The sequence below is a fragment of the Anas platyrhynchos genome, chromosome Z (assembly GCF_047663525.1).
Source record: "Anas platyrhynchos isolate ZD024472 breed Pekin duck chromosome Z, IASCAAS_PekinDuck_T2T, whole genome shotgun sequence".
NCBI classification, from domain to species: domain Eukaryota; kingdom Metazoa; phylum Chordata; class Aves; order Anseriformes; family Anatidae; genus Anas; species Anas platyrhynchos.
In genome coordinates, this window is record NC_092621.1 from 68,511,718 (window position 1) to 68,538,987 (window position 27,270).

The window sequence follows — 27,270 nt, forward strand, 5'->3', positions numbered from 1 at the left end:
AAATCATTCTTATCCTAATGCACAGGCAAATGATTGAATTAGAGCAATAGGATTAAATACTAATTTGTCAATATGATAGTTCAATTTAGAATATATTCAAAAAAAAAAAAAAAAGGAAAAAAGCTGACAGTAGATTTTCTGTTCTACCAGTCAAATGTTCCAAGGGATGACGTCTTCTCTTTCTGGAGAAAATTCCCCTAGAGGAGAGTAATGGACTAATGAAGGCAATTACGGGTGAAGGCATCGGGGGCTTCCCTCCAAATCACTGTGCAAAAGCCGCACAGACACCGCCCCTGTGCCTGTGCTGCCTGTGGCGCAAGGTCCCCTTGAGCATCCCTCCCCAGTGGGGCAGACGAGTTCCTGGACCCCCGCCTAGTGAGTGGATGCCCACCTGTGGGCATAGAGCAGTGTAGGGGGCATTTATGGGCATGGCATTTCTGCCAGGCTAGCACTACCCTAGAGTATATCCTGTATTTCTGTCGATGATCCTCTGCTTGCTGTTCCAGCCCAGCAGAAGAGACAACAATGCTTTAGGGTGGTGTCACACCATGAAACCCGTGCTTCTCCCCAGCTCTGAGGTGCAGCTGCTCGCCACATGGTCCTTCCCCTTTCTTTTGTCTCTAGCTGCAGAGCAAGCCCAGCCTGCTGCCTCACCTCCAGCAAAGAAAGATGAGTGGAAGTGCCTGATTGCTTAAAGTACAGTACAAGTAGCACTAGGCTCTGATATAGCAATTCCTGTCTGAGACAATTTAGCTTTTGATCTCTGGATGCAGTTAGTTGCTAACTATGCAGACGTTCATGGAGGAGAAAACAATCACAAGCAATTTTAGAAGTGAGATGCTTGATGCTTAATCTTGCACCTGTCCTAAGAACTGAAATGGGCTTTTCTTAGCCTGCATCATGCTGCACAGAGCTGCAGATCAACTACAGGCAAAACATTTCAAATGTCAAATAGATGCAAATACACTGCTCGCTCTCATGATAAAAAAGGGAAAGTCACCAAGATAAAACCAATAAGCTGTTGCAACCAATATATTCTCATTAACAGCATTCTTCATGTCTCAGATAATAAGGCAATAAATCATATACAGAATAATTGAAAAAAGCAGCTACATTCATTGTTAATCTTGGCTTTTTTTTTTTTTTTTTTTTTTTTCACATAGATAGTACAAGGACAGCAGAGAGCTGAGTATCCCTTCGTCAGGGAGAGAAGCAGTAATGTTTTCAGACAGGGAAGGGAGGAAGCTAAGACAGGACAGTGCCTACCACTAGCTTGCTTCCATTCTCCTGAGTGTAAAAGCAGTGTGCAGCTGGCTCCCCGAGCCCGCTTCTCCTTCAGCATCCTCGATGCATGGGGGCAGTGTGGGGAGAAGCAGATCCTCCCTGCTTCAGATCTGACCGCCAGCTTGCCCACTGAGTCACGGTGGGGTGTTTTTAGCAAATGCTCTGCAATGACTCAAGCTGTCTTTCATTTTTCATTACTGAGCTAAGAGATTGCAAGTTTGTATATGTAGTCACTTCTCCCATGGCAGCCCCAACACAGAATTTCATTTTGGTGCGGTGAGCTATTTCAGCATCTCTTCACAGTCAGCACTAGCTGTGGTTATCTTGAATAACATGGTTGTAAACATTGCCACCATTTGCTTGTACCACCTTCTCCTGGACACGGAGGAAGATGCTGAACATCAGGCCCAGGACTGGTGCTTGTGGGACCTCCTGACAGATAAGGTGACCATTCCTTCCAACCCTATCTTTTCTGGGGTTAACCTACTAGAGAGTAATCTCTCCTGTTCCGTAATAAATGTGGTTTTTAGGAGCCTTTCTTGCTCTTTGAAGGCTGTCTTGAAAGCCACATAGCCCAGATAAATAAAATCATTAAATTCTTCAAAGAGTTATTGTGGCTGTCAGGTCTGATCCTCCTCCCAACACCCGTGCTCCTTCTCAAAACTCCAGCCATATCTGTGACCACGACAAAGGAAAGCCTTGACTGACCAGGAGCACCCAGGATCTCCCCTGAAGCCCTGTTCAAAGCCTGGTGTAGCATTTCCATTTCCATCCCTCTGAAACCAGAGCTGATTGTAGTGCCAGATTACACACGGTTCGTAATTCAGAAATTTCTTATTTGTGTTTTTTTTTTTTTTTTTTTTTTTTTTTTTCAGGACTCCTGGGTAAACACCATCTGGTGCTGAGAATTTGTTAATGTTTGGTTTTATCAATTTGTTCTAACATGCCTTTTCCTGACACCTCCATTGGAGGAGGCTCCTTAGGCTCACTCCCTGCTCACAGCGCCTCTGTTGTGAACACCATGGCAAAGCCTTTGCTCAGCTCTTCTGCAGTGTCCTCATGTTCCACCAGTGGATCTTTTCATGTGGGGCTCATTTACTGGCCCCACCAGCTCCTGATCAGGCTCTGTGGACTGTGGGCTCGTGCGGCACAGCAAAACTAATCCCGTTAATATTTATACATCAAGATAAATTTTAAATGCATTTTAATTTTAAATACATGCTGCTAAGTTTACTATGAACATTTCAGATGGAAAACACCAAATGTGATCTTGGTACACATCCAAACACAAATGTGAATTCTTTTGAGTATTTCCCAAACAGGAGCAATTTTTATCTTAGGGATCTACCAAAAGTAACTGATAACCAGCCCACAAACACATTGTATAGCCTCCAGTCACATTAAATTTTTGCACTGGCTGAGATGAATGCAGTCTGGGATAGCACCTTTTGCTGTGTTAAATGTTCCATTCAATCCCCAAAAGTACTCAACGGGAGAAAGAGAAACAAAATACCAGATGACCTGTGCCTAGCCAGGCATAGTGCTTTTACAGCCCCAGTTTCTGTGAAGAGTTGTTAAGAAGATTTATGGGAAGTTGCTCATGAAAATTCATAACTAGTGTTTCAGTACTGCAAGGTAAAATATTTATTAAAAACAGTGGATTGAAGAGAAAAGCTCATCCCTGTGATCAATTTGTCATATACAAAATAAGCAAGAAAGGTGAATGCCTAACATTTACTCACAAGCCCAAGTTAAGCCCTCAGAAAAAGAGAACCAGAAGATAAGGGGCAGTAGTTTCCAGACCGCTGAAAGAGAAGGGAGCGGGTCTGGTGTGAATGAGAGGGAGATGAGAAGAATGATTTATAAGTGTGATGATTAATCTTTCACTTTATGTGGGAACAGGCCTGGGCATTTGATTAAATACCCAAGGCAGGAGAACAACATCTAATAACGTAAAATCTTGTTTTGCAATTGCTTCCAAGCTCTCATTCTTTCTTCCCCAAAACTGATTTGAATTTCAGATTATTGAGGTTTTGATTTTGTTTGTTTGTTGTTTCTTTTTTTTTTCCCACCCTAAATTAAAGCCAACATCTCTGGAATAAATATAAGTGTGAAGGTGTGGACAGAGTTTCATTTACTACCCAGCATTGCTTCTCTGTCTTCATTGCTTCTCCTCTTCTTCTGGTTCAGGAGGCAAGGAAAGCAATCACAACAGTGAAGAACACGCTCTTGGTTCTGGGGCAAAAGACCATAACAGGCAAATTAATTGGGATGCTCTTTGGAGCTGAAATATATCACTGTGTATTCATCAGCGCTGGGCATGACGACACATAAGGAACATTACTCACATAGACGTGGTTAGGGTAATAAACCAGCAACTCATGTCTGGGAACATAAAGCGATCCTGGAAGGTTCATCTGTCAGACCTCCCTGGCACTTGGGGTGAAGGGATGGGGGGAGGAACATAAGAAGACATGAAACAGCATAGCTTCACGTGGGAAGATAATGCCATCACACAGCTTTGAAGGGCGAAGACAGATATTTAAAATTCTTTTTCATTAAAGAGCATTTTTAGATGCTTAGCTATTGCCTTTCACCTCTCTGTTTTCTGGATATTGCTTTAATGAATATGTATATTCCTGAATATTTTATTTATATACGTTCATTCCTTCTTCATCACAATTCTTCCCTGTTACTAAGTGACGAGGCTGTGCTGTTGCTATGTTTTCTCCCTCAGTAATCCTTCTCATTTCATGCTGCCATTCTTCTCCCTGTACAAATAGGCCTCAGCCAACAATCAGGAGAAATGACTGGCTTTGTTTCAAAGTCCCAGATTTTAATTGTGTTATTAATTGTGCAAGCTATGCTGAGTTCACAGGTGTGTGGCCCTCTGAGACTTCGTTACGCTTGCTGCACAGCGAGCTGCAGCCTCCCTGACTGCTGCCATGCCAAAGGCAACTGAACCAAACCAAACCAAACCAGAGAGATGAGCAATCTGACAGCTTTGACAGGACAAGGCACCCAACCAGAAGCTTTCACCCAAAAACATATCCATCCACAGGCACATAGCCCAAAGTCACACCATGAGACCATGCTCAAAGCCAGGCATCTTCCTGGGGCCCACCTGAGATCTCACACACAAAAATAACAAAGACCAGCAAGACATTACACATTCAAAACCAACCCAAATCCATTGCACTGGAAGAACACATGGACCTAAGCTGTTTGCTGGAGAGGAGAAAGACAAGGAAGGAGAGGGAGAAGGAGAAAGTGAGGGAGGTGAGGCCAGTCTGCCAGGCCTGCAGGGCTCTGTGAAGGAATGGGAATTTCAGAGAAGTGTGGATTTTAAAGCCAGAAGAGACCACGCTTATCATCTAGAGTGATCCTCCAAATATTCCTGGGAATTGCACTTCACCCAGTAATTCCTGCACCAGATTTGTTTATGCGTTTGCAAACGATGTTGACCTTGATACCATAATGCAATCTGCAAAAGAGAAGCAAAACACAGTTCCTTATTTATGAAAGCTTACTCTGTAGTATCAATCAATTTATTTTTTACTAATACTTTCACACTTATTTCTCACACATCTTAAATTCTCGTTAAGGGCAACCACTGCTTTCATTTAAAATATAAGCAATACCCTGCATTCTGCAACAATAATAGAAAAAAAAAAAAAAAAAAAGACACAGAAGAGAGGCCCACTTCTTTGCCCTCTTGCTACAATTCTAAAAGCAGGTGGTCTGCTCTTTTAAAATTGCTCTAAGAGAATAGCTTTGTCAGCCAGCATCCTGATCTGAGCCAATTTTTTCCCATTGATTTGCAGACCCCTTAAAATGCATGCTCCTAATCCTGTTGTAAACATGGACACGACAGATACCATCCTGGTGGATACATCTCCAGCAACAACATTCACTACAGCTGCTAGAGGCACGCTGGATCAAGGCTCATCTCCGTGATCCCACAACATAATCCCAGGTTTTCACAAGCAGTAAGCTGTTTTGTATCCTAGCCCAACAGCCAGCTCACTAAAACAGCAGAGCTTCTTTCCCTAAGCTCCCTTGCGGTCCTGTTATTTCTCCATGCCTGATAAAGATTGGCTCGCTGCTGGTCACCCTTCTCCCCCCATCCCCCTCTTTGGTTTCCCCACCAAGACATACTGTGCAAGAGCTTTCAGGCCCTAATTGCCCTAGTTTAGCATGGATAGCAATTAATTTTAGTAGGAAAAATACAGAGCCAACATTCACTGATGCAGACATAGAGATTTCCAGTGTGGAAACAACAAATTCGTCTTGTTCCCTTTGAAGTCTGATTCCTGGCATGTTTAATTTAAAATGAATATATCTCCTGCTGAGTGGATAGTCGGCTTGAAATTTGGACTGAAGTGGTGTCAAGCTGCTGTGCGGTAATAAGTGGCACATTTGCCTCAGCTTCCTTTCAAAAGGTATTTATTTTTGGTCTGAGAACTCTGAAGTTAATTTGAATAGGGCTGCCAGACCAATGAGCTCTCAGTAATGTAAAGATTGTCTTGCTTGAAAAATACATTAAATATAGGTATTTATCAATGAAGCAGCAATGGAGCATAGTCACTGTGGTACTTAAAATTGTGCAGCCTTTCACTTTTCTTTCAAGCTGAAGAATGCTTCAGGTTTTGGTAGTTTTCCTCTCAAATACACCCTGTATTTTATGTTTTCACTAAGACATAATGCATTAAGTTCAACTGGCATTGTTTTTTGAGAAAAGCACCAATTATTGTCCAGGATAAAGCAATAATTTTACAGCATTTTTAGCAAAGAAATAAAAGCCTAATGAGCTATTTCTCAGCTTCAGTTTTGCCCATACAAATATGATGTGTTTATTTCATATTCACCAGGCTTTGCCACCAGGCTCATTATTGAGGTATAATAGCACCTATCAAGAATAATAGGAGCAAATACGGAGAGTGGTCAATTCAGATGTAATATTCAGCCCTATAGAGATCTCTGAAGATAATCTGCCAGGAAAAAATACAATTAGCTTTTGACAGAAGCACTTGCATGAAATAGTTTATAGAAAATAAAAATTAAAAAAAAAAATCACTAACTAAACCTTAATATCTTTACCAATGACGAAATGACAGTTACTAGTGACCTAATGGCATGAATATTTAATTAGGCCTAATAAAATGCATAGTCAAGACCAATACCAGGTCTTTATTTATTTATTTATATATTTTTATGTATCTGTTTGTTTGTTTGTTTATTTATTTAAATTTATTTATTTGTTTATTTGGTATTTCACTTTGGTCACAAAGGGAAGTTGGAGCTAGCTTCCTCTTTCCAGGTAATCCACATTGCCAGATTAGTGCACAAAATATATTTTAAAGAAGTTTTAATATTTCTTCCTAAGGAACAGTAAAATCCCCTGGATAGATGTAAGTCCCTTCCAAAGGGCAGCACTTTGAGCTATGCCTACAGGGAAGCACAACACCTTTTTTTCCAGTTGCTGTTACCAGCGGCCTTGCCCTATCCTGCTTTAGGGCCTAATTTGGAAAAATTCCACAGGGCACCAGTCCATGATTTCTTTCTTTCTTTATTTTTTTTTTCCTGGAGCATCCCACAGAAATAATGGTACGCTCATGCCAACCTCTCCCCAAAACAAAGCCAGATGTTTCAGGATGGATTTTAGCAGGGGAAGTGAGACCTGAGCTGAGCCAGGAAGGGGCTCAGACTGCCATGGCCCAGCTGCGGTCTGGGCCCTGCAGCCTGGACCAGGTGCCATGGGTCAAGGCTGGTGGGATGGGGGAGCCTGGAAGTACAAGAGCTAACCCAGCACTGGCATTGCACCTCTGCCTTCCAGGCACTTTGGAGGCACCGCTCAGACACCTGCTGTGGCCTTATTTGGGCCCTGTTCAGACATCGCCCACCAGGAGCTCCACAGCCCAGCTCTGCCTGAATGGTGCGGAGGTCTCCTCCAACAGGACTGTTGCCCAGCTGCTGTGAGTGAATTTGTGCCACCAGGAGAGTTGCCATCACAGAACAGGGTATCTGCACCCAGCCTGAGCTGGCTAAGTTTTGCCTGACACCGCTAATGACTTTCCTGCCTCGCATAACTCCTGTCTGGAGCAGTTTGAGTCCAGATGGAGGTTGCCCAAAGGTGCGGGACTGCTGCAGCAACGAGGTGCTATCAGAGTGTGAATGGATGGCAGAAACCAGTGAGGAGAGCTGATTGTCTTACCAGAACACATGCTACAAAAGATAGCAATAAAACTTCTACCATGTGCATCGCAAAAGTTGCAACAATATTTTTAACAGCAACCTGTGCTCTTCGGTGGGCACTCTGTGCAGGAACACATGCCAGCAAGTCTGTACCATTTGGACTGGGGTAACAAGTCCAGCTTTGTTTCAGTTTGTGGTCCAGGCTGATCACAGCTGCTTGCTCCCTGGACAGACCCGTTCCACTCTCTCAGTCTGCCCCAAAGTCACAAACGCAGTCCCAGAGCCTCCCTCTCTGAACACCTGAGAGAATCCTCCGTGCAAGCAAATTCACTTTTTAGAGAACACAAAGAAGATGTAGGTTCATCCCAATCAGGGATGTGCAGGGATGGGTCATGAGGGGAAGATATTCACAGTACCAGAGGCAATATCTGCCCCGCGTAGACTAACCAGCTGTGCTTGAGGATTGACTTCCAGTTTGGAAGGGTTAGCAAATGGTAAATGGTCCTTACCTGAAATACACCAGAGATTAGCAGTCAGGTCCCTGGCAGTTATCTTCCCATGTCTGGACAGCTGTTACTCCTGGGGGAGAAAATGCACGCCTTTCCTCAAAACAGTCATCTGTTTCCAGGGGTGAGAAATTACAGCGAAGCTCTGCATTGAAAATTGACTGCAAATGCAGCACCTTCTCACATAGCCACCCCGCTCGCTCTGTGAATTGTCACATCTGCTGACTTCAGGTGACTGAAATAGAATCTTACTATCTTTTACTTCTTAGCCTCATAAAACCAGCACCACTGAGAGAGGAAAACAAAAACAAAACAAAACAAAACAAACAAACAAACAAAAACAGCATTAACAAAAGTGGAATGTTTTCCTCATTTCATCAGCTTTCACAACATTTTCTTTACCAGGGACAATGCAAGGACAATGAGAAATCACAGCTTCACATACAGATCCCAAGTGATTATGAAACACAATAAATAGGGACTCATTGACTTAATTTTTTTTTTTCCAATATTATTTTTCAGAGCTGAGCTCTGCTCTAACATATTACAAAATTAGTTCCTGAAGATCGCATTTTTGCGGCAGCACAGGTAATTTTAGCATCTGAAGCAGACTCTGGAACCACCATCTGAAAAAAATGCTGTGAGGTACATGAAAACCATCACACCAGGTACTCCAGATGTTGCCTCTGCACTTGGGCTACCAAGGGATCTTTTCATTTTTCTGATCTGCTGGGGAATATATCAAATAATTTTTAGTAGCATGGTTCCTTCCTACCATTCAGAAGTCTTGGATCAAACCTATATTGAAGGAAGAGCTATTTATGGAATAACAGACACCACCGCATCCAGTTTTCAATTCAGGGGCTTTCACACAACAGAAGAAGAGAAGAAGTCCTGGGGAACTGAGGTACCAGAATGTCACTGTTGTTACATAGCAGAGTTGAGGCACCTTCTCCATCCATGTAGATGCTCTGGGTTCAGTGTACGTGCCCTGGCTGCAGAAGCACTACACTCTGTTTGCTGCTTGTATTTGTGTGGTATAACAAGGGAAAAATCAGGTAGACGACAGAAGATAATTTTGTGCTGTGCAAAGAAGTATTGTGAAGAAAGCCCAGTGAGCATATAAATCCCTGCCTGGTCAATTATGAAGATACATCTCTATCTACCATTACTACCCAGAGGAGGGACATCCAACTAGCTGGCAGTTTTGCTACAGCACTAGCTGCAAGGCATGCCAATAGCTCTAATTACTAAAAACCTCACTGTGGTGATGAAATCTGTGGTTTCTCTTCACCTTCAGGGACAGCCAGGGATACTGATTTGAAGCCAGAACCTTCATCCTCATGGAGACATGTGCCATTGAAGGAAACCAGATTACTCAATCAGCCCCCTGATTAATATGGGTCTAAGACAGGTCCCCTCCAACTCCTCAAATGCCCAGAACTCAAACTTGAGATGCTAGTCACCTAAAGGCCTAAAAACTGTCTCAAAAACCATTACAGCTTTTTTTTTTTTTTTTCCAGACTCATCACCTAGGGGAAATTACCTCCAAATCCCCAAACAAGGAATCAGCATAGCTGCTGCTGGCACCAGGGCAGAACCAGCACAGCAGAATAAGCTGAGCTGGCTCCTGCTCCCATCCCTGTGTCAGGCCTTGTGCTTGATGAGGCTGACTGCAGCCCACTGCCAGCCAGCTTCCCTGTGGTTCCCAGAGGTACTTGGTGGGGAGGGTGAAAGAGAAATGAATTGTCCTCTCACTGCTGCTTTGCCCTCCCCTGGCTACGCACCTTGAAAGCAGAGAGAAAGGAAGCAGATGTTGAAATGAGCCCTGATGAACCCTGAGGAGATGCACCCCAGCGTCTCTACGGGGTGCTCCACTTGCACAGGCCTCAGGGAGGGCTCTCCCTGTCCCCCTTCCAGTGGGAAAGCAACCAGTAACCTCCAGTAAATCCATTCAGTGGGTTGTATTTCCAGAGTACTGCCAGCAGTGCAACACATCCTCTGCCCATGTTCCAGGTCAGAGGGTCTGAGAAGTGGTCCATGGCCTCCCAAGGGCACTTACCTACTTGCCCGACATGACCAGCAACCAGCTGAGCTCCTGAAGAATAAATCATTGTTATGGATGTTGGAGACTGAACAGCAAAACCACAGCCACTGATGCTGACACCTAGTTTTTGAGATTTGGAGAGAACTGTTCCCAAAGTGTTCCTTTTCCTTAACATACTGTGGACTTATTCAAGGGCATTTGAAATAAAACTCTGCATGCACAGAATTTTCACTGAGAAGCTTTACTCTTTTTTTTTTTTTTTTCACTGCTTTACAAAGAGTCAGGTTCTTTGTGATGTTTGTGAATTCATTTCTTTTTTTTTAGGATAATGAAGGTCATATCTCTGGGAGAGCACTCATTCTGCTCTCCTTTCATCCTCACACAGAGGCAGGCGGGAGAGGTAAGGTGCAGAACCGACAGAAACTGGAGAAAGATAACACTGAAGCAGTGCTGTAGCGATAACGTGGTGAACGGTGTGAGGGCTAGTTTGTTGGTTTGTACCGGTCAATGTCACTGAAACAGTGTGAGCTGCATTAGCTGGGGAGTGGACCTTTTCACTACAGAGCTCTCCCAGCCTGTGGCTGCCAGAGGACAAAAGAGCAGACTGGTTATATACCTTCCTGGGTGACTGTTTCCAAATATTTCCAAACAATTTTAATGTTCCTTTCTCGCTTGTCAGGGTTACATTTCCTCGGATAGGGTTTCTATAATAGGTTTCTAGCATCCTTTTGCATATCCTCAAAATGGCCCGTAACGTTACAGATAGCTCTAATTTTGCATAGTTTAAAACAGTCATAAGTACAGAGCTGTTATATCCTGTGCATCTTGCCTTAAGGCACAACGTAAATGAAAGTGGAGCTAAGAATAGGGCCTCGTGTCTCAGCTGAGGGGAGAAGCGTGTGCCTGCCTACATAAAGAGAAGTAGGTTATGTTTGGAATAGCAAGATACTTTTTTTTTTTTTCCTTCAGAAGAAAAAAATGGAGTGTCAAAAGTATGAACTTCAGCAGAGCTATCTATTCTCCCTGTCTCGTTCCTGAACAGGTAAACTATAGATATATATATACAAAAAACAGACAGACATAAAATTCCCAAAGGAAAATCTTGTCTTGTTTAAGACATAATGAATTCATTCTTCAGAGACCATGGAGTCTGACTGTTTTTAAGCTCTGTAATGTCAGTCGAATAATTATCTCACAAAATGTGTTTGTGTAGGTGAGGTCCCTCTGGTTTGGTTGCTTTCCTGCTATGAAATAGAAAGCTGCTAACCCCTTGAAAAAAATACAGGGGAGTCAGAAAACATCAAGTTTGTATAAACACTGCTTTCCACTTGTGTTCTTCATTTAAGTATTAGTGATAAAACAACCTAGAAATAATGCCTCTGTGTGACACAGGCTTCTCTCCCAGTTGTATTTCCAGACAACCAGAGTGAAACATTAAAAGAAAGAAAATTAAACATGCTGCCAAACAGCTGAGTGTTAAATATGTCATTAACTGGAAATCTTATGCTGAAGTGAAATGCCCACATATTTTCAGAAAAATACCCCAATCAAACACTTTTATTTTATTTTATTTTAAAGTTAATTAAAAATTGAGTATTAATTCAGTTGCAGAGTTGCTATGTCATTAACTTGATTAGATATTTTCAGATGTAGAATATTTTATATTTAGGAGATAAAATCTGGCAGCATGGCCAAGTGGATATGGAACTGGATTAAGAATTAATCCGCTAATTGGCTGGGCAATTGGGCAAAGAACATAATCCCTCTGCATGCCTCATTTTTCTTCGTCTTTAGTACAGAGTTTTTGTGCTTTCGACTTTCACAAAGTGCTTTGATATACACAGATAAAAGGTTTATATTAGCTATTATAGATGAATACTGAAATGCCATAAAAGCATTGCTTAATGAAATATTGATTTAAAAAATATCAAGTGGGACTGGCTCCCTGCCTTATATATTGAGGAAACGCCGATGAACTGGGGGTATCACATCAGTCTCCTCAGAGAGGACTCACCACTCTGAAAGATGTAGCAGGCAGGAGCGGTGATATGGCTTTGCTCAGCTGAACAGCCAAGCCTAAATGAAGGGACACCCATGGGCATCTGAGCTTATGGGAAGATCCCCTGTGACTTACTTTGGTGCCTTTGGGCTGGACTTTTTAAGTGGAAATGAAGGTAAAGGTAAAGACATCATTTCACCCCTTGCAAAACGCTTCCAACCTCATGCTCCACCTCTTTCAGCAGAAAGTGGTCTGGACCCAGGCAGGTGGTGGTAGCTTTTAAAGATTAGTAGCAAAGCAGGCTGCATGGAATCAGAGGGACCAGGGATGAGAGGAGGCAGAAAGGGTTTCTGCTAACTAAATTAGGGAATCAACAGAAAGCCGTCGGAGCTTACATTTGCAGAGACATTTACAAGATCCCACAAACACCTACAGCTTAATGCACGGTTGGTATTTTAGGTGACAGTGGTATGCTGAAGCTTTCAGATAGCACAGTAAGAAAGTTTCTTAACTGTAAGGGCAATCTGACAATAGCCCTGTAATTGATACTGTATCATAAGAAGTGCTTAAAAATAGGTTGGAAAGCTATCTAGGGGATCTGGGAGGTGGCAAACCATGTGTATATGATACAATGGGTTAAACTAAGTAACGCAGTCTTTCTGCCCTCACAGTTATGAAACATGATGCCTTTCCTTTTATATCCGTATATTTCATTATTGCATTTTTCTCTTGCCATTACGCATTTTTCCAAATGCCCTTTTTTCTTTCCTCTTTCTTTATGCCATTCTATGCACCAGATGGCACCGACATAAAATTGACCACAACCGTGTTTCCCAAAGCTACCGTACACGCTGCCGAAAAGTTTTCCGTTCTAACTCAGCTTGGCTTCACTGCCAGGAAATCATTGGGAAGAGTGGCAAGGGACAAGCAGAGCTGACTCAGATCTTAAGCCCTAAGTCTGCATCTGCCAGCACGTCACAGGTCACAAAGCCAGAGAGCCTCACCGTGTTGCTCATCCATCAGAACAACAGGGACATGCAACACTGTGCTCTCACCTTTCCTCTTTTTCTAACCTGGCACTGAAGCCCCCAAGATCTGCAGTTTCTGAAAGGAAATCTTGCTGTGGAGAGGTCTGTGGCACAGCACAGCTGCGGGCATTCACACCGTGCTGAAGCTACAGACCAGCCCCTGGATTAGGGCTTCAGCAAGCCCAGCAAAGCTCTGACAATCCCCCGACCAGACTCCAGTGCAGCCAGGTATTTTATCACAGGTGTGGTTTTTAAGTATGTCAGTAATCTCACTGAAATCTGCAGGGCTATTCACATCTCTCTTTTTAGGCATTTCCTGTAAGTACTTTGCTGAATCTGTCCCTGGGAGCTTATTGACTTTTTTCCTTTCTTTCTTTCTTTTTTTTTTTTTTTTAACTGTGTTTAGACTGCTTACCCCACACAACAGTTTGCCAAAGTCTAATTAACAACCCCACTGCCACTTACGTGACCCAGAAGCACAGTTTAAAGCACAGATGGAAGCAAAGACAGATCAAGTAAATAAAGATAAAAGCTCCCAAAGGATGAAAGTCAGATAACCTTGTATCAAATGCTTATGCCATGAGTAGCCTGGTTGGCTTCCATGAGACCCTTGGAGGAGCAAGGTGATATTAGTGGGAATTGGGGTATTGGAGTTCAGCACTTAGCAGCAAAAAGCACAGCAAGATGTGAAAACACAAAATGAGGAAAACAGTAAGCAAGCAGCAAAAGTCTGGCACAGCCCAAACTACAGAGCCCACCTGTGACAGATTTAATGGGAGCCCATAGAAAAGCAGCATGACTGAGCTCATAACCTCCTGCACCTGGGAACACATGCCCTGTGCTCAGCCTTCTGCATCCTCCGTGCATGGTACATTAAGAGGAGCAATTCAGTACAGCAGAAATAATAAAAGGAGAAAAAAAAAAACAAAACCACACACTACCACCACCAACAACAAAAAAACATTTACTGCTTTATGGCTGGGGGGGATGGGGAAATCTTTCATCCATCTAATCTGCAGCAAGACATTTCTGGCTTTTTGTTGGTGTCAGGGAGAGAACTGCAAGCTCAGAACAGCCCAAGGTGCACTAATTCATGTTCCTCTACCCTTTTGGGACACCCCACATAGAATACAAGAGCCGCTGTTAAAAGGAAATTAAGCCCGGCAAAGAGGAATGTAGGGTTCAATTTTGCCTTTCCTCCTGGGAGCAGGAGTAAAGCTCTCTGTACCCATGACTGCTCTGTGCCAGCAGTTTTTCTAGGTTAGCCAGGTCTGTGATCCCACAACAGCAGACAATACAGTGGCATAAATCAAAAACACCTCCACAGAAATCATTTAAAGGGATGATCTAAAAATAGACCGAGTTCTCACCCAGGACTTCAGTTTTGCCAGTGATAGTGGCTTTGATGTGCCTTCTTCAGGCACTGTGCTAAATTCATACAGTCATCTCATTTTAGAGAGTGGGAAAATTAATCCTTATTTTAGCACCGTCACTTCAGAGAACGTACACCAAGGAGGAATCAGCCCATTAAAATAGACTTGAACTCAAGTCAGAGAGGTGAAAGTCTAATGCTTTATGAGTATCCATTAAGTACCTAGTAAAAATGCAGAGTATTCCAGATTTTATCCGTCTGATTTTATAGATACCCAAGTAATGGAGACAAATCTGAAAGCTGGATCTATTAAACTCTTCATATAAAAACAAAAGCTGGGAATCAGCAAAAAGCTGAAAAGTGTGAAAAGTTTCACTTCACTTCCTTTTTTTTTTCCCACTGTATCTTCTCTCCCACTATCACTTCAGTGATTCAAATTCTACTCCACCATCTGTTCTGAAAAGAAACAAATGGAGTGCGTCTAATTTCTGGAAATTCTGAAATAACCTGGGTAATCCGGTTCCAGCAAGGAATCTGAGTACAAGTCGACTTTTAGATCTTCATATTATACAAGAAAATGCACCTGAGACTGGGTCAAAAGAATACTTACAGAACAGAATGCAAGCACAGCAACAAAGTAAATACAGACACAAAAATGTATTTATCTCTTCATTGCATTTCTCCACCTAACCTGCCCATTACCTCGAGTGACAGAGTACTGTGTCATTTAAGTTACCAGTCCACGTAACAAACCCAAAGGACACACACAGCAAAGTTACCCATGAAATTTCCCCTAAAGCTCTGGATTAAAACCTACTAACTGACTATCAAATCTGTAATCTAATTTAGCAGACTTGAAACCATGTTTTTAACCTTGTCAGCTGCCCATGAGTTATACAGCACGAAGAGCATCCCTTCCCCTTGATGTCCAAGGCAGCTGTACATCATCTTTTCACTGTGATGTGTGAAGGAGATGACAGATGAGCCTCCTCCATGTTCCTGTTCAGTGCTGAGGGATGCGATATTAATGACAATGCACATCAGCCTCTTTCCAGGAAAAATTGTAGGTTTGGGGTTTTTGATTTATTTATTTTTTTAATAGACTGAAGAAAAACTGCATTTAAGAAGAATTCAGGCACTTTTTCATTTGCATTCCTAACTTAGATGTCCTCATAACAGCCTGTAGTTTTAGACACAGCTAACAGTCAGATAAGAGTAACAAGAAACTGAGCTGTTGTTTCTCCCATTAAAGATAAGCATAAATACTTAAGCAAGCACTCTATAAAGATTGCTGGTTAAATGTACAGTGACTAAGTAGATATCACAGCATGGAGTCTTCACTTCCAAATATCATATCTGCTGAACATTAACAGTCTTACCTTACAATAGTTTATAAAAAGTCAGGCAATTAAAGCAGGTAACTGCCTTTCTGTTTCCCTCTGTAGGAGAGCTTGTTCTGTCAGCCCATGAGGCTGAAAATTAACTTCTGGTGGGCCATTTGATCATTTCTACTGGATATTTCTCTTTGGACTTAAAGGTTTCAGATATGCAATTTTTAAGTCACTATATAGGGTGGGCCCCATCTAGTGTGCAGATAGATATGCAAGGACAGCCAGTGTAAGTCTGAAATTGCAAGCTTTTTGCTCCAAGTGCATCAGCAGATGGCCAACATACACCTTAGTTTTTCTTTGCTGTATGTGTAGGATCTGGACAAGAAATTATGACAGTGCTAGTTCTAGAGATTAATGGATATAGGACTCACCTGAACAGTGAGCTTGGTGGCAGCTCCTAGCACAGCATTGTCTTGATGAATGGCGCTCAGATGAAGTTTGGTAGTCAGAGCCCTTCCTTCTGCCACTTTCCTTTGGGAAGGGTGACAAATTAGAAAGTGATCGAAGTGCAAAACACAATTATTCCAGCATTGCTCACAAGACAGTAGTACTCAAAGGCCCCTTTCAGAATCAGGACTGCTTTGCTCTGTTGTACAGGCAATCCTACCCCAAAAGTTAGGAAAGCAAGTCCCATACATAAACTGAGAAGGGTAAGATAAAGTCAAGTGCAAATAAAAACTGCTCCACCCTGAATCCTGTTTAAGTGAGCTTTATAAGAAAAGAAAATGGAAAGGATTTTTAAATGCTTTAAAAAATACTTGAAGGAGGGTTACATGTCCCTCAGACGATGAAGAGATGAAGACAGCAGCGGGAAGGAGGGCAATGCAAGTGACTTCTGCTAAGTTTTAAATGGCAAACCATTTGTCACCAATGGTCACCAAAAATGGTGATCATAAACCACTCTTTCTGATAAAACAGTATTTGAGATTCAACAACAATACCTTCCAGTCTGCCAAGAGTAAACAGACTACCTCATCACAGCACAGGAAACAATTTCACAAAAGGGTTTTATTAGGTGCAATTAATGGACCACATCTTCATGGCCCACTGCAGCACTATGCAGAGCTACCTTCACCTGCCTCAGTAGTGTTTCTATTTTGCTCTGTCTAGGCTAAATAACTGCTGAGAAGCAAAACACACCTGCCAGAGTAGTAGGCTGCTCTTACAGCTACTTCAGCATCTCAGATAGCCCACAACTCTCTATGCATCATTGCTTCAAGATGCCTGAGTTCCCATTTTCCACTTTGATTTGCCACGGAACTTTCCTTTGGATTCCTCTCCTCAGGAAGTCCTGGTGTGACAGCAATCCAGCTCACCTAATTGGGATAAGAATGGATGCAAATGGCATAATCAATGCTAGAAAAATTGATCCTTCTAAACCCAATGGAGCAAATCTGAACCAAAACTGAATTGAGGTGTCATGCTTTTAGGATTTATCTTTTAACTATGTAAATTCTCAGGTTTAGTCTATTTTATTTTATTTTTTTAAATACCACTAGATGCTATTCAAGAAGAGGCATGATTATAGAACAAAAGTCTTATGAAATTTCAGACTGGGCATTAGGAAAAAAATCTGTACCATGAGGGTGGTCAGACACAGGAACAGGCTTCTTAGAGAGAGGGGTTGTGCCCCATGCCTATCAGTGTTCAAGAGACATTTGGAGAATGATCTCAATAACGTGCTTTAGCTTTTGGTTAGCCCTCAAAAGGTCAGGTGGTTAAACTTGATGTCCTGTGAAGGTCCCTTCCAAATTAATTATTCTATTCTAGTCTTCTATCCAGCTCAATATCCAGAAGCCAACCTGCTAGGTCAATCTCCTCTGAAAAAAATATCTACATTAAAAAAATAAAATGCAAGAAAGCAAACAAACACTTTGTTTCCCTTTCAATTTAGACTCTATTTTATCTAATGAGGCAGACACTGAAGCTGTACTTTGCATATCTGGCTTTTATGGATCAAAGAACAAATATTGCCTTGCATGCGGATTTTATTACTGTCAGGGAACAGTTTCTCTTGTTCTTTTTTGCTTATATTACTAGACACCACTGTCACATACCGACTTTAAAGGTTTTTACAATGTGTTAAGATAGGCCCACAGTTGAAGCTTGATGGAATTCAAAGTAGGAAATAATTTTTCATCTGCTTCTTTCCTCTACTGACCATTTGACTTTCTTGATCCAACAAGGGATGTGAGTGAGTACTAACTCTATTTAAACTGACGTAATGCCTTTAAAATGAGTGTTAAAAGAGTCAGGAGGTAAAATCCTGTAATAGTTTAGTTCTCTGTCCAATTTATTAGCTTTCTGTCACCATTTTAAAGATGGCTGGACTCCTGCAACACTACAATTCTTTTCTCTATGCTTTATATACACAACATCTGAAAAATAATTTGATAGCACTTTGGTGATGGTGAGGTCCTCTCAAATAGATGTTCCATGTCTTCCAACCTCCAACTCTATGCTTAACTTCAAATCAGCAACAGACCCTAGGGACTAATGTTATGAATACCTACCATTAGAAAATAAGTAAAAAAACTATTTAAGTGATCACCTGAAGAAAATATCTGTCCTTGAATAATAAAAACTTAGATCTTTTCCAAAGTGCTTTCAAACCCTCTTTATGTATAAAAGTTATCCCTCTTGAACATCCCACCAGATGGATGCTTCTTGCATATCCTATACAACTTCATCAACAAGGCCAGTTTCTATACATTTGTGAGCTCTCAGTACCTAGGTTATGGTTATAAATTCAACTCAAATTGAGCTACATTCACCTTCGTGTCTTGATTTTTTTTCAGACTCCTGTAAGGAGTACCAAAAATCTTTGAGACTGAATCTTGAGTTCAAGCAACCTTTAGTGTCTTTTTTTTATGAGAAACTACGTAACACTTTATTACATTTTATAACTTTTATAACCTGAAGATGTCTCTCAGGGAAAAGGTGAATTAAGAGGTATTTTTATTTTTACTAGGCAGCACATCTAAAGGCATTCATCTTTAATAGAACTCCAGTATAAGAGAGATATAGTAGGGCAACAGCTATGGTCTAACGCCTGATACTTGCAATCTTGCAGAACAAGAGCAACCTTCTCAGCAATCCAACTAAAAGCTAAGAATGAATGTTGAGTAAATACTAATGCTTAAAAAGCACCAGTTATGATGTCTAGATGGCTGAAAACAACAGATAGGAGAAATAGTTGTGTGAATAAAAGAACGTGTGCTTCCCTCCTCCTGTGCTGCTCCCCAGACAAGGAAAGAACTCCAAGAGTGGAGATTAACACACACCTCAGATAAAGCAGTGCATCCCAATTAGCATGTTGATGCTTACATGTATTTACAGTACAGAATTGGATAACTGGGAAAACATAGAGAAGGATAGCCTATAATTTTTATACCCAGAAATCTGTCACACTGAGCTTTCCTGAAAAATAATTCTGCTAGAAAATAAGAACTATCTATGTAAATGAGTAATGTGAGAACAAGACAAGGTGAAGATACAATAAACTCAGGGCTGGCATACAGAATGTACTAAATTATATGTCTTGAGTGAGAGAAATGAAGTGCCGGCAGCTCTTTGTGGGGACAGAGAACTAGCAGGTGTCACAGATGGATATGAGAAATGGTAACTCTGAAAACAGATCTACCTACCAGGTAAACAAAGGGTTTTAGCCAGGGTTGTACTGCAGTCCATTTACTGGACAGAATGATACTGGAAGGAGCTGCGACATCATCCACTTGCTCAGCTCACTCCTTTTCAGGGCAGCCTAACCTCCAAACCAGCTCCTGAAGCACCAGAAACAGCTCATCCACCACACAGCATGGGGCAGCATATTCAAAGCATGTAACTTTGAGGCTGAAGTTACCCTTCCTGTTACAGGTGCCTATATGGTAAGGTGAATATGGAAACTGGTACTTACAGAGTGAAATCAACAAAAAATAATAATATGGGAGGGAAGATTAACTATGAAGAGTGGATCAGGCTAAGAGGGAAAAAGCTGATAAAGTCAGACCTGACCGGATGGGGAACAAACTACTGAAGTGCTCTGAAAAATTTGTAATTGAATGAGTCATCCATTTCCAAATACCAAAACGGCTGTGTCCAAAAAGCAGTTCATTAAGTGTCAGGTAAACACTGAGATCACTGAGCTTTTCTAACATTCTCATAGGGACAAACTGACCGTAAATGTGCTAAATTCTTCCGCCAGTGGTTAATTCAATACAGATGCATCTCACTGGAGAAAGACAAAATACGAGGATGCATCTGTGTGTGTGGCTGCCCATAGCCCAGTGTTCTCCCAGCCTGGATATTGGTGAAATGGAGCGACATAAAGAGTGAACAGGCTTTGTCTGGGTGATATTCAGTGCCCCAAGGAAAATATCTACTTTAAGCTTTGAGTAGCAGGACTATAAAATGCTACTTGTTTGGGACTTTAGGGGAATATAACTGGAAAAAAATGAATTTAGTAAGACCAAACCTTAGCTCTCCTGAGAAAAGATGTGAATAAGCTCACATTTGACATTTTGGTGTTAGGTAAAGACAAGGTTTGAGGTAGCTCCTACAAAACACTTCCATCCATTGTACCCACACAACCAGCTCGTTTTTGGAAGGAGGAATGATGAGAGCAATCTCTGGGTTCAGCTGAGATACTAACAAGAGATGACACTAACCAATGATTTGCTAAAGTGAGGAAGACAATAAAAGAGCTGGGCTAAGCCAGAACATGCAAAACTGGAATCAAAGGTCTGAATGGAGGAGTTAAGGACTGAAGTGCTGGGTTGTAGGCAGCTAGTTGGGAGTGAAAAGCATCCCTTTGTGGGAGCAAGGATATGCTCCCCTTTAGAAACTGGAGATGAACTGCATGAAAGATTGAGCTCTTGGACTCGCGGCTTAAGTAATGTGCATCAAGGCAAACTACTGAGGCAATACAAACTTTGTCCCATGCACAGCTACACCAGTAGGTAGGTAAATATGGACTGGGCCAGACCAGGGTTCAATACTGCTTGACAGCACAGTAGTAAAAGCAGTAATCCAGGTATACATATCAGGGCTTTACAGTTTTATTTGGCAGCTTTTCAAAGAAGCCTTGTATTTTTCAACTCATTCTTGTTGTTGCCTACATTACAGAGATTATTTTGATCCTGAACCAGAGCAGTGTGAAGCCCTCTGTCACTGAATGCTATGTATTACCTAACGCACAACAGGGAGCAGAGCACTTTGCATAATACTTGAAGCACTCACACTGCAAGCGGGACAGCTAGGGAAGAACCTGAGATCCATCAGTCAGTGGATACGAAAGAGTAAGCATCTGGAGATACTTACAACAAACTTTTCAGCAGGGCATCAGTCTTCGTTGTCTTACAAGCCAAACACAGTACAACATGGAAACACCAGTATTAAAACGTACATTTTTCTGAAAAGTTGAAGGCCCCACTGTAGGGAATGTGCAGTCAAAAGGATTATCCCAGTGCATTGTCCAGTTAAGGTAACTGTCTACGATGTCTGAAGCACCAGAATGTACTGATTTCTCAATAATTCTCCTTAGAATTATTAGATCAGAATTTCTCTCATAACTGTCTCAGCTCTAGAAAATTCCCTCTAGAAAATTAAGTCATTCAAATTTCTGAGTGACAGTCTTTGTTTCATTCAAAGCAACAAGAAAATATTTTCAGGTTTTATATTTGGAATAGACAGACTCTCTGGAATATGTGCAGAGGCTACTTGTTAGTCTGCTATACTGCTATCAGATCTTTCACAGCATATTCCATGAGAGCATTTCTCTTCAGTTCTGCATGTTTTTGATAATATGGAATTATTTGTATCATAAAACTGAAGATGTTCTGTACTCTTATCTTTTGCTGATAAAAAACGTATCAGTCTTGCAAGCTCAGCAGCTAGCATTTACATATATCTCAGTTTTGATCATGAACCATATCTTTTAGCAGGAAATTAAAATCCCTTGTGGAATAGTATCAAATCTATGCTTACAAAACACATCAGTGAAAAGCATTGCTGATGTCTCTTCAGAGGATTTAACTTGACTGTGTCACATTAATCACCTCTGAGGTAAAGGAATGACTCATAATTGTTCTCCATTACCTTCTGTTTGCTTTTTCAGCATTGCAAAAATGCCCAGGCCAGGACTACGGATCATAAATCTCACAGGAGTTGCAGACAAGACTCTGAGTGGTTTTTACTATCCTGTGTTACATCCTGGCCTTTTTCTTCTGCTTATAAAAATCTTGTTGAAATATACGCGTCTTCTTAAGCACCATGTTTCCAACTCAATCCTAGGGCCAGTTCTGTTCAACGTTTTTATCAATGATGTGGATGCAGGACTGGAGTGCATCCCTTGCAAGCTTGCTGATGACACTAAACAGAGGTGCTGCTGACTCCCTGGAGGGACAGGAGGCCTTGAAGAGGGATGCAGACAGACTGGAGCAGTGGAGCACTGGGTGATTAACAACCTGCAGTTCAACAAGGGAAAATGACGGGTGCTGCCCTGGGATGGAGCAGTGCTGGGCACAGGCACAGACCGGGAGGACAGTGGCTGGGGAGCAGCCCTGCAGAAAGGGGCCTGGGGGTGCTGGTGGCAGCAGGCTCAGTGTGAGCCTGCAGCGTGCCCTGGCAGCCTGGAGGGCAAACCCCACTGAGGGGTGCGTTAAACACAGCACAGCCAGATGGTCCAGACAGGTGATCCTCCTGCTGTACTGACCTTTGGTGCGGCCTCACCTTGAATATTGTGTGCAGTTCTGGGCTCCACAACATAAAAAGGGTGTTGAGATCCTTCAGAGCATCCAGAGGTGGGCAACAAAGCTGGCAAAAGGCTGTAGGGCATGGTCTGTGAGGAGAGGCTGAGGACACTTTGCTCATCTAGTCTGGAGAAAAGGAGGCCAAGAGGTGACCTTGCTGCTCTCTGCAGCTTCCTGAAGAGGGAGGTGCTGGTCTCTGCTCCCTGGTGAGCGATGAAAGGACAAGACAGAACAGCACACAGCTGCACCAGGGGATGTTCAGACAGGGCATGAGGAAACATTTTTGCACCGTGAGGGTGGTCAGACACAAGAACATGCTTCCTAGAGGGGTGGTTGGTGCCCCAAGCCTGTCTGTATTCAAGGGACATTTGGATAATGCCCTCAATAACATGCTTTAACTTTTGGGTAGACCTGAAGTGGTCAGGCAGCTGGATTCAATGATCTTTGAATGTCCCTTCCAACTATTATATTCCTGTTCCTTTGGACATGATGCTTGTATCAGTCCTTATAGGCAAGTTCATCTATAGGGCTGTTCCACACCCTTTAGGATAACCTCACATGTATTTGCTTTTCAGTGAGGTAACTGAAAACTACTGCGTATTAATACCCAAATAAACAGACTGTATTTGTGGTTAATGGAAAGTTATTTATTTATTTGTTTATTTCTGCTAGGTAATACAGTGCAACGTCTATAAAGAAAAAGTGTAAGTGACCATTTAAAGAAACAAGGGAAACATCCATTTCTTAAGAGGAATGATTTTCTAATGAAGGTTGATTAGAAATTAACTTAATATGTCCAGGGACATTTCATCAATGTTTTTTCATGCTAGAAATCTGACTATTATTATTATTATTATTAATTATATATAATTAAGTAATAATAGTAGTAGTAAGATATTATTTTTATTATTGAACAGGCTTTTCTGTATCTTACTGGTGTCTGGTCTTCTCTATTATTTGGCTGGTTTATTTAGTCACTTCCCTGTACCAACAGTTCTGATCCTGGATGTCATCATGATGAACAGGGCAATTTTAAACACTATAATCTGTTTGAGAATGGTGTTTTACTGGCTTTAAGATCCTTACTGAGTCCTTCAGAAGTACACACCAAGAGAACTCCAGTTCTCCCCTTTCAGAATCTTTGCCAGAAAAATGATCTTCTGATCCTCTTAAAAAATGGAGAGGGTACATCTTACAAATGGGAAAAGAACACAATAAAATGTTAATTACAACTCAACAGTGCAGGGCAGTTTGTGTGCAAAAATAGTTAGGTCAAGATGCAGAGTGAGCCAGGGCAAAAGCAATAAAAGGTAGAATCTGTCAACAAACAGAACAAAGAAGCCCACAAATTTGGAGGAAGGTTTTCTAGAAACCTAAGGGAGCACCAGAACTCTAGTTCATAATTTAGCCTGATGCATCCTTCTTACAGGGGTTTTAGAAAAATCCTCAGAGATCATGTTCATAAAAATCTGATGGCCTGAAGACTAGAGGTTAGAGGAAAGCAGGTGCATTTTTCAGATTATTCATAACAGCTTGCATCTTCGGGAGAGCCACTGTCCTGTCAGTCACTGGGACTGGAGGAGCCTTTGGAGCTCTCCAAAGGCTGGCCCAGTGGACTTCCCCAGGCAGATTCTCCAATGTATTTCCCTACATTACAGAGTGATAATCTGTATTTTGAAATTAAAGAAAAGCATGTTTTCTTCCTGCATATTGCAATATATTCAATTTCAAGTTGGTTAATCTCATCTTTGGAAATCAATTTCAAACTTATTTTTTTCCACTCAACATGTTCCTTGAAGTGTTGCAGGTTGTCAGAGTCATATTTTTCTGTCCTTTCTCATGCTCATAACTATCAGAAGGTTACAGTTGATTTACCACAGAACTTTGTTCCAAAACTGGGGAAAAGATCAGCTTTCAAACAGGGTCATTTCAAGGGAAAAAGGACGATGCAAAGAATGATGAACAAAAATCTTACATCTGTGCCTGGTCACCAAGCCGTCAGAAAGACTTCATCAAACCAAAGGATATTATCCAATGCTTTTTACCAATGCTAGTACAGAGTACAGAGTATTTGTTGAATGTATGTATTGACATTCAAGAGGTAGAGCAGATTGCTGTACAAGTGATATGAAGGTCTCTTGTATCTCTTTACGGAAGAGACATCACTAGTTTATCTGGACACTGACAGAGCTCTGATGTGCTGGATTTTCAAGGAAGGAACTATTATTTTTTAGCTAACGCAGAAGTAGGCTAACACTGCAGTTGAAGGCACTATCTGATTTGAAACTCCTGAACTCACTTGACTGAAGATGGCTATGATGAAGGGCTACTCTGACAAATAAGAAGCACAGTCATATCTTCAGCCTGGGTTTGATTTAGGAAGAGCTATGAAATGTAGAATGAGGTTCCAAGTTCATGCTTTCTGACCTTGCACAGTGGAATAAGGTTGATTAATAGGAAATTTCCTTTCTTGCAACATGCTGAAATCATTATACCATAGGGATATGACCTTTTTGCTCAGATACCCTTACACATTCATATTCAGGCCCTCCTGGAAGGACTTCAAGGGTAGATTTTATTCATCTAACATAGCAGTTAAACCGTGAACTTTGCTCCAGGCACCAGAGCGAACTCCACCTTTGGCTTCTCTTTCATATTGACCATTTCACCTAAATATTCATTTAAATCTGTCTGGTCCCAGGTGGAAGGCTGATCTTAAAACTTGCAAATTTCAGTGATGAAAAAGATATTCAGCAATCTAAAACTAAATCTGTCAACCCTGATTTATTTATTTTATTTATTTATTTATTTATTTAAAAAACATCAACCATTCAGCCAGAGAGACATTAAAATTATCTGAGGTGCTCTGCATTCCCAGTTTGGGGCTGTTCGTGGCAGCAAGTAAGAGAATCACTGCATAGCTGTGCACATGGTCACTTGGGACCTTGTATGGTCTGACATTCAGAAGGGCTTCAGGGTACTTCTGTTACTGACTGCAGACACAAAGAAATCCATCAGTAGGCTACCAAGCAGATGTTTGATAAGCAGACGTAGGGATGATATCTGAAAGGGTATGGGAGCCTGCAGTTCAGTTCTAGAAGGAAATGCAAAGGAAGCCAAGTTGCTTACTGGGTGTTGCAGTGAAGAAGTACATGCAATATATGCTGCTTAAATCAGAACCAAGAAACTCCATTTCACTTCAATTCCCCTCAGTGATATACTGAACTCTCTTGCCTAACAAACAAACAAACAAAAAACACTACTCTGCTTATTTTTCCTTTTTGATTCTTTATTACTTATTTTTTTAGATTATGCTGTAGGATATGATTTTTTAAGAAACTTGGATGATTGCCATCCTATAAGGAACAGTGAATGAACACAGCTCCAAAGGGATCAGCTCGTATTTACGGTCTTTTTTCTGCATTGATCTGATGAATTTCTCTCCTGTTGTCCAAATTCAGGCTCTAAACATTTTTTAGCTTGTTGCCATCCACAAGAATTATGTGGGGAAATGGGTACAATTTTATTCACATAGAGAGTTTAGCTGTAAAGATAAACTGGACATCTAACAGGTTCTACTGAGAAATAGGCCAAATGGTTAATAATCCCCATGTCTTGAAAGGCTGAACTTATTTTTATTCCCTTCTCATACAGGTATTTTCTGTCTCCCTCTCAAAGCGAGTTTCAAACTTGGGGTGCTAGGACAACCTCCTTTGAAGCTTTATACCACATGGAGCTATACTGGCCCAAGATAGGAGACAGGATTCTCCAGGGAGCAGAGATGAAGCAGGGAAGGAGAAAGGTCCTTTTTTGTTCTCTGTGGCCGTGCTGCCTATCTCCAGGCTGTGTATGAGTTGTAAATAGCAGAAATTTGTTATAAATCATAAGAGAAGATGACAGAGATCCACCATCACAAGATGTATCTCCTGACTGAGACATCAAGGATTCACCTGGGATGCAAAGCCCTACTCCTTGGACTTATTCCTCACACAGAGATCAGGATAAAAGCACTGCTTGCCATGAAGAAGAATTTTTAATCCCTTCTGGAGCAAAGAGCTAAATTAACAACTGTCTGCCTGGGCTACGTTTTCAGACTGGCCCAGCACAGCCATCTTCTCTAACCCTTTCCTGATTCACTGGTGTTGAGGAGAGGCAAAGCTCACCTAACCAGCAGTCTGAGGCTGAAACTAAGACTCACTGCCCAGTTGCATTTCAATGCTCAACAGTGAGCAGGGGTGGAGGAGGTGACATGGTCCTTCCTCACTCACCTGGGCATTGCTCAGATTTATTCTCTGCTGCCTGCAAGGACATTGACAACCTCAAACACTTCAGAAGTAGAAGCAACTGGTTTTGTTAATCAAACTGCTTTTTCTTTTTTTTTTTTTCCCAAAGCCACACTGTTTACAAGTCTGAAGGCAGAAAAACAGGGTGATGATGGAAAAAATGCAGCATTCTCACAGTGCCAATGACTAATACAGCTCTGCCCATGAAATGCAATGTATTTATGTTGGCCAGTACTGAACCTCTGGGTTGGAATGAGAAGAAACAAAGTCAGCTCAACTGTAAACCAATCTCTTCCTATTAGCCCTCACGGGATGAACCTTCCGATACAGCACAGATGCAAGGAATCTTGTTAGCACTGACCGATGGATGCATGATGCTTTCCCCTCGTTTCACTTGTCCTGAATGACCAGAGGCT

General features: G+C 41.7%; 1 protein-coding gene across 3 annotated transcripts in view; it reads right to left on the bottom strand.

The window, feature by feature from the left end:
* Positions 1-27,270, bottom strand: part of COMMD10 (COMM domain containing 10) — a 152,134-nt gene that overhangs the window by 12,738 nt on the left and 112,126 nt on the right. The window contains exons 6-8 of one of the 3 annotated variants that reach the window (XM_027446586.3): positions 16,194-16,293; positions 7,989-8,058; positions 2,160-4,768 (exon numbers count right to left, since the gene is read on the bottom strand). In XM_027446586.3, the coding sequence (XP_027302387.1) occupies positions 8,006-8,058; positions 16,194-16,293 (153 nt within the window). In that variant the 3' untranslated portion in view covers positions 2,160-4,768; positions 7,989-8,005. Of the gene's footprint in view, positions 1-2,159; positions 4,769-7,988; positions 8,059-16,193; positions 16,294-27,270 lie in introns of those variants that run through there. The other 2 variants (XM_072031601.1, XM_027446584.3) reach the window with 2 other exon arrangements.